Genomic DNA, 8,727 nt, shown 5'->3' with positions numbered 1-8,727 from the left:
AATGTGAGATATGACAATTAAATAATAAATGTTATTTAAGAAATACCCTTATAGAGTTTTTTAGAAATTTTTAGAAGTTTTTTGGGATTTAAATGGAGTCCGTATGACATGTTTTAAGGGATAGATTTATTAGGCTTAAAGAAAACTTATTTGGAATGCTCATTTAGTTGGAAGTTGATTGATTTAATTGATCCTAAAGTTTGAATTAATTAACCTAAGTATTAATGTAAATACTTAGGTTTGTTCCTTTCATTTCCTCCCTATCCTCTCAATCCCTTTTTACACCACCGACCTCAGCCCACGCTGTTGAATAAGTGTGAATGGAGAAGAGGAGAAAGAGAAGAAGCTCTATTGTGCATGGGACTTTAGTCCCACATTGGGAGTTTCTTGGCATCTTTGTTGGTTTATATTGATTCACATACATTGAGAATGTGAACAAATGCATGGGGAGAGGCTCTCTCTCACGCGTGGGTGCGCAAAGGGGGGGGGGGGGTGCAAATCCAGGGCCCGGATTGCACTGAACCAAGTTAACTCGTGCGCGAGCGCAACCTGCGCACACGAATGCCGGACCGGTCGGGGCAACAACCAACATTTTGCCACATATATCTTTTTGCTGCTTGTGTAACGGATGCATTAAAGAAAGATTAACGCAGAATCAAAATGGCCAAGTGAAAAGCTGGCATTGAGTAATGATCATTAATTGATCATTACTGCTGTCCTTTGGTCTTGAGCTCCTATATAAGGAGGTTGCGACCACAGGCAAAAGGTTACGCAGCGAAGGCAAGCAGAAGCTCTCCTCCTCATTCTCCTTCTCTATTGTGCAACTCCTACTCAGCAGATTGCCCGCGGTAGCATTCAGGTACCACTCAGTTCGCCGTGACCACCGGTGCTTGGTGGAGTTCAACGTCAGACCGTTGTATCCTGGGAAACAAACCACCCAAATAAGCCTCGAAGCACAGCCGGAGGTGGAGGCGAATCTGTTTCAAGGAAACTGCTGCTTGCAGGCCTCGGTCAGCTTGCCCAGTTGGGATTTTGCCCGACCTTACTGCTCTATCAAGACCTGTTGCTCTGTCGAGACTGCTCTACAGACCTGGTCTTCTATGTTCTGCAGATCTGCTCTAAACAGACCTGGTCTTCCTTTCTGTCAAGACCTGCTCTGCTGCTCAACCGAAGCCAACCGGTCGACCGAGCCGACCGACCCTGCCGACCGACCGACCCTGCCAACTGACCGACCCAGCCGACCCGACCGGCCGACCCGACTGACCCGACCTGCCGATCTGCCCTCTGCTCAGCCGATCCGCTCGCTCGGCAACACAGACTAGTGCCTCAGCCGATCTTCTTGCTTGACAATTTTTCGGCTTAAAGCAGAAACCAGCCCTTGCTAGCAGCTTGAGATTATCCGCTTAGGTCATCTCTACTGTAAGTTGAATTTAATTCAGTGCAATTTAAATTCAGCTAATACCCCGTAAAATCTCTGGCAACAGATTGTTGTGTCTCTAACACACGCAACTCTGCCTAATGACACCCCCAGATCGCATCAATGCTGCTCGATCCAACCATCGGACTTTGTGAGAATATCTGTGGCCATTTTAGGGAACCATCACTAATCTCACATTCATGTCGATCCCTTTTCTTCCTCCCGAACCCCAGGCATCTCTAATCTGCCGGCGCCCCCTTCTTCGCATGAGGCTAGCTTAGCGACGTCGCAGAGGGATGCCGTCGGGGAAGTAGAAGTCACCCCCTCTTCATGTGAGGCTAGCTCGGCGACGCCATAGGTCATTGCCGAGCCAACCGTCCACCGCTGCCTCTCATTTGCTCTGGCCACGAGCAAGACACTGGCGACTTTCTTTTTCCCCTACTGTTGTCTTCTTCCTCAATTGCGATTGAGTAGCCATTGTTGCTGCCACAACGAGGTCACCATTGTTGGAAGAACCCTCGCTGACTTCTCTCTTTATCCATGATCAACTGTTGAACATTGTGAGCCACCGCCGTTGACTGTGAGCTGCCATCGACCGTCATCGTACTAGTTAAGAATTAGGGTTAAATTCTTAGATAAGGATATCAGTGAGTTGAATTGGGGTTAATTAATTGAATTGATAATTGAATCAATTAGTGTTTCCCTAATCGGTTAAGGATTTATCTTAGCTATTTGGTCCATGGTAGAACTTAGCTACAATCTGTTATAGTAGGTGCCCTGTAAAGCCAACTGTTAGTTAGGGCTTTACTGACTCTTGTAAATAAATAATTTTTATTTTAATATAATTCAATTCAGTTTGACATTACTTTATCTTTATACCCATGCTATATGTATAGATAAAGTCCTTGAATCTACTATAGTGAGATGTGGTGGAATATATGATGGTCATCATGAAATACATCAATATTTACTATATATTCTAAATTTGTTCCTAGTCAATTAGGCCGCCTAATAAATAAGGATAAAAGACTACTTGAGCTAGAGACTAACATCTGTGATGTAGTATACCATGTTTCATTGGTAAGGACATAAAGATGTTCAAACATATAGATGGGTGATCATATGATGAGTTCATCGAACATCCCTCACACAGACTTTCCAAGTGGTTATCATTTATCGAGTGGATAAGTCTTTGGTTGTGGTGTACAGTAGTAGTCCTTATGACCCAGGACAACACTTTGACTCATTTACTGACTCTATTAGGGTCATCAGGTGATGAGATTGAGTGTAGTAACAAAATATATAGGAGTCAGTGTATTGTAGTCGGGGATTCACCGCACACCCACAGGTGTGGATATCCTATGTAATATATTATTTTATAGTGTATGAAGTCTCTGATCAGAGCTGAAAGATGTACTTTAGGAAAGGACTTTCCTAATTACACATGTGATATCACTATAAGATATATCACATGGTTGTTGAATCAATATACAACCCTCGATGTACTAATGGTTGTAGATTTGACCGGGATATATGAGATAAAGGGATCGGACTATATGTTAACCATAATTGACTGGTTCTTGCAGGCATTATTCAGTGATACCTAGGGAATCATGGGGCGGTCCTGCCAGACGCTCTTACCATGATTCGTTGGGTGTTAATCAGAATAAATTATGACGTCTTATAATTAAGGAGTTAATCATAGGATGAGACTATTAAGGGTATGCCCAAATAAAGGACAAGTATAGTCCTGAATCACAAAGAGTTGTGAACTCACGGCTAGCTGTATCCCTGAACCATTGAGGGTCACACAAGTATTGATTTTCTTATTTCCCGTTGAGAAAGTAAAATTCAAGTAGTTGAATTTGACGAATAAAATTTGATATGATCAAACAGTTAATTGACAAATAAGTTTGATACGATCAAATGTTAGAGTGATTTCCAATTAATAGTAACAAGGAGAGTGGAAGAGTTCCAAATAAAATATATAAATTTGATTTATATTATTGTAATAGCGAGAAAATGTGTTTGCTGTATTAACGATAATGGATCATTGATATGATTACAATGGACTCATATTATTAGGTTCTAGAAAAGTTCTAAAAATCTAATAGATTAAAATCGAAGAGATAATGGCCTTGAAATCTCAAGCCCAAGAGGAAAGGTTTGCATCTCATTTCAATGTGAAATGAAATCATGAAAAAAAAAAGAACATGGGATTTTGGTTCAACGTGAGAAAGGAAAAAAAAACAAAAAAATGTTTTTAATTTTCCCTCCACCATGTTTTCTATTCTCCCACTCAATCTCTCCCTCCTATCATGCCACTCACGCCACTTTGGAAGCCAGATTCTTACCTTTTTGAGAATTCCTTTTAGAGTGTGTTTGGTTGGGGATTATTTTTGATAATCTTGATTATTCATCCAAGGTTATTAACAAAAATCCTGTTTGATTTAGATAATCGATGATTCCCGAGTAATATTCCATATCCGACACATCAGCAAAAGAGACATGCAACTAGAAATCGAAAAACCTCGGAAAACTGAGGTTTTTCTTGATTCCGGAGTTATCGATTTTTTTTACCCAAAATACCCTCAGATAAAAGAAAAATGTGAAAAAAATAAAATGTAAAGAAAAAAATGGAAAATATAAACAATAAAATAAAAAAATTTAAAAAACGTAAAAAAACTTTAAAAAAATAAAAAATCATTAAAAATAAAAAAAATTAAAAATGGTAAAAATCTTTTAAAAAATAAATAAATAAAAAAATAGAAAAAAACATTAAAAACTTTTTTAAAAACATAAAAAAACATTAAAAATAGAAAAAACATTAAAAATTAAAAAAATACAAAAAACATTTAAAAAACAAAAAATATAAAAAAAACGTAAAAACATTTAAAAAGTAAAAAATAATAAAAAATGTTAAAAAACATTAAAAAAATAGAAAAATGTAAAAACCCTAAAAAATAAAAAACAAAAAAAATTAAAAAGTAAAAAAAATTAAAAAAACTTTAAAAAATTAAAAATTAAAAAACATTAAAAAACATTAAAAAACAAAATAAAAAAATAAAAAAATATATAAAAATAAAAAACATATTTTTAGTAAAATATAATAGAGTTTAAATAATAATAATAATAATAATAATTTTATTATTATTATTATTATTATTATTATTATTATTATTATTATTATTATTATTATTATTATTATTATTATTATGTATAGTTGGTTTTGTAACTAAGGGTAATCTAGTAAAATACTAAACTAGATTATTCATTAAAACCTTCAAACAAACATATTTTTGTTGCATTACCTAGATTGAACCAAACAACATTTGGTTATGTTTTATTCCCCATAACCTTGGTTATGTGATTACCAGGTAATCACATAACCAAGGTTATACATGATAACTTGAACCAAATGCACCCTTAGAGTTAAGAAGTGAAATTTTTCTTTTTTTTTTCCTTGGAAAAATTCTGCGATGGCTTTCTTCCGTGGAGTGTTATAAGGCTCTTCACTTGGAGAATTTTGATAACCACTTTCAAAGGAAGAAGATAGAGATCTTCTTTCCTCTCTTCCATCAAAAAGTCTCATATCCTTGTTGTTACTTCTCTTCGAGAAGTATTATTGCCGCCCACCTTCTTACAGAATTTTAGAAGGTGTAGCCCCTTGTTGAGGGCTATTAGACAACCCCTTATGAAGGAGTAATTTGGCAGCCCCTTCCTCATCTTCAAGGAAGTTGTTTTGATCATCTCGATGAAAAATAACACTTGATCTCTAGTGCGTTCAAGTGTTAGAAAGAGGACTCCAATCGTGGACTAGATTAGACAAAGGAAGTACGAGTTCGTGACAACAACAAAGAGTTATTTCGCTACAACCAGAATAGTTAGAGTCATCTCCAAACACATGTTATTTGGAAGGTATGTTTATGTTTGTACATTGATTCATATGTTTATTAATACATGTGTTAATAGTTTTATTTAGGTTATGCTTAAATGATCTAATATGTTTATTTTAAATAGTTTAGAATGTCTAAATAAAATGATTAAATGAACATTAGATGAATCAATCACATGATAGTTTATCTTTGTTATGCTTTTAAAGATCTTACTTATACGGTTAGATTATAATGCATGCTTAGATAAAGATCATGCTTATGTTTGTTTTAAAAATCATATGAACACTCATTTGATTTAATTGTTAAATCACAAATAAAATTTTAAATTCCCGCTGTGCATAGGAGTGTAGAGACACGGTCATCGAATTACGAATTCGATTCCAACAATGGTATTAGAGCCAGGATATCATTGTTTATCGTATGGTCTTTAAGACAAAAAGTATATATATTCTTTCTAATTGATTTGACCACGTAAAATATTTGGTAACATATTAGGGTGAAACTTGATTTTACCTATAATAACTAGTTTATCAAAATTGATTATAGATAAATTGATTTATCAATTTATTTGATAATCTTGCGGTCAAATTTAAAGATACATAAATTGACCAATTAATTAATTATTAATTAATTGATATAAAATATTTGATATTATGCATCCGATGCAAGAAGGATGATCCAATGGTTGTCACTGATCGCTCACCCTTAAAATATGATATATTTGATATATAGTATTAGATATATGTATATATGTTATTTTATAACATAATTGCTTGAATCTGGCAAACATACATAAAACATATTATATCTTCCGAGTGATGATAAAAATATTTAAATTAAAATCTCTCATTTTGAATATAATTCAAAATTTATATCAAGTCATAAAGGGAAAATAAGAGTATATTTTTCATTGCCTTCTGTCAACGGTGGTTGCATGATGAAAGCTACCCGCGGTTAGTGTCTAGCTCATATCATTGGGGAGGCCTGGAGGTCGGAAAGTTGTGTCTTCCACTGACATAAATGATGTGGATTGGGTGGAACTCCCATGACTTCGGCTCATATCATTGAGGGAACGCATGGCAACCATCCATTACAATCTAACATTGATGGGTCAGCTTGACATGTAAAGATAATCAGTGTCATATTATTGGGCCCTTATCAAACGTGAGGCGAATTACATAGAGGTTGCATATGATGTAATTGAGTTTTACCTTTTGGGAATTATGATCGGCTGATATCATTCAGGGATCACAATTGGCTAATTGGGCTCTATGTACTCACTAAGGAAATATAATTTCCCGTTTCCATTAGATGGTGATGAAAATGTCAAAAATAGTGGGAGGTAATTCAAAATATAAAAGTCCACATATTTTATCTTATGAGTTATTTAAAATAACCAGTAATATTAATTATCTATTTTCATTTCAATATATTTCAATATGGCATCTCAGAATCCACTATGTGTGATACTTGATCAGAACAAATTAACTAAGCTAACTATTCTGATTGGCTAAGAAATTTAAAGATTATGCCAGCATCTGAAAAGATTGCATATACATTGGATAAGACACCTCCAAAAGAGACTCCTGTTAATGCCACCCTTGATGAGTTGGAAAATCTTGAAAAATGGTTGGACCATAATCTTCAAGCAAGATGTTATATGTTGGCTTCAATGTCAAAGAACTGCAAAGGTGGTTTGAGGAGACTGTGGATGCTAAAGATATTCACATACACCTACAAGAGTTATATGGTGCACAGACTCATTCAGTCAGACACGCGACTGTCAAGGAGCTCATGAAGGCTTGTATGCGAGATGGGGCTTCGATCCATGAGCATAGGGTTAAGATGATTGGGCTTATTGAAAAGTTAGTGAACCTTGACTTGGTTATTCCACACGAGCTATCGATAGACATCATATTGTTGTCTCTCCCCTCCTCATTTGAAAATTTTGTGGTCAACTTCAATATGAATAAGCTAGAGGCTCCTTAACGAGCTTGTCAATATGCTTGTAAATTATGAAGGAACCATGGAAAAGGAAAAATCTGTTTTCCTTGTGGGTTCATCTTCTGGATCCAAGAAAAGACCCAAGAAAAAGGGAAAGAAGCATTCTGCAATTATGAAGAAGATCAAGCCTAATAAGAAGGCAAGACCTACAAAATCTAATCAGTCAGAACATGTTTATTTCCACTATAATAAGCCTGGACATTGGAGGCGCAATTGTAAGGAGTATCTTGCTCAAAAGCATTTTGGAAAAGGTATGCTCTATATAGAAGTTAATGTCTCTATTAACTCTACTTCTTGGGTATTGAATACTAGCTATGGTTCTCATCTTTGCAATGATTTGCAGATGATGGCAAGAAGTAAATGACTCAGAGAGGGTGAGACCTTCTTGAGACTTGAGAACGGAGCAAGAGTTGCTGCGAGAGCTATAGGAGATATTACTTTGATCTTGAGCAATGACTTTAAGTTGTATTTAAGAGATGCTTTATTTGTTCAAGACTTAGTTAAAAACATTGTTTTTATTTCTATGCTTTTACAAAAGGTGTTTGCAATATTTACAAGGATGAATGTTTGATTGGGATTGGTGAATTAGAAAATGATCTTTATAACTTAAAATTAAAAGATATTCTAATAAACAATATATTGGCCCAATCAACAATAAAGAAAAGAAAAGAAGATAGTACAAATTAAGCACATATATGGCACGCTAGACTAGGTCATATTTCTCAAAGAAGGATGACTAAGTTAGTAAGTGAAGAATTGTTTGATTCGTCAGACATAAATTCCCTACCAACTTGTGAATCCTGTCTGAAAGGAAAAATGATTAAGACACCTTTTAAAGGTCAAGTAGAACGTGCACATGATATGTTGGATTTGATTCATACTGATGTGTGTGGTCCATTAAGTGTTAGCATGAAATATAGTCATTACTACTTTATTACTTTTACTGATGATTATTCACGATATGAGTATATATATTTGATGAAATATAAGTCTAAATCTTTTGAAAAGTTCAAAGATTTCAGAAATGAAGTAGAAAAACAACTGGGAAAAAGCATTAAGAAGCTTCGATTAGATCGAGGTGGAGAATACTTGAGTATAGAGTTTAAGGGCTATCTAAAAGAGAATGAGATTCTCTCACAGTGGACTCCTCCTGCAACACCACAGCTTAATGGTGTAATAGAATGTTCTAATCGAACACTGATGGACATAGTTTGATCTATGATGGGATTTACTAATTTACCGCCATCATTTTGGAGCTATGCGCTCGAAACAACAGCAATGTTGTTGAATAAAGTCCATACAAAAGTAGTAGAAAAGACACTATATGATATGTATAGATGGGAAAACCCCTCAAGTATTTATACTTGAAAATATGAGGATGTCCTTCTTATGTGAAGCAGGCAATGGGAG

The 8,727-nt window shown here is 35.1% G+C and overlaps 1 protein-coding gene across 1 annotated transcript; it reads left to right on the top strand.

The window, feature by feature from the left end:
- Positions 1 to 6,841: 6,841 nt before the first annotated feature.
- On the top strand, positions 6,842 to 7,677 carry LOC122000905. Its single transcript, XM_042555409.1, has 3 exons — positions 6,842 to 7,004; positions 7,335 to 7,568; positions 7,661 to 7,677. Exons 1-3 carry the CDS (start codon positions 6,842 to 6,844, stop codon positions 7,675 to 7,677), a joined length of 414 nt encoding a protein of 137 aa, XP_042411343.1.
- Positions 7,678 to 8,727: the final 1,050 nt, after the last annotated feature.

This window comes from Zingiber officinale, chromosome 1A, assembly GCF_018446385.1.
Source record: "Zingiber officinale cultivar Zhangliang chromosome 1A, Zo_v1.1, whole genome shotgun sequence".
Classification (NCBI taxonomy): domain Eukaryota; kingdom Viridiplantae; phylum Streptophyta; class Magnoliopsida; order Zingiberales; family Zingiberaceae; genus Zingiber; species Zingiber officinale.
This window is presented reverse-complemented; position numbering and strand designations above follow the sequence as displayed.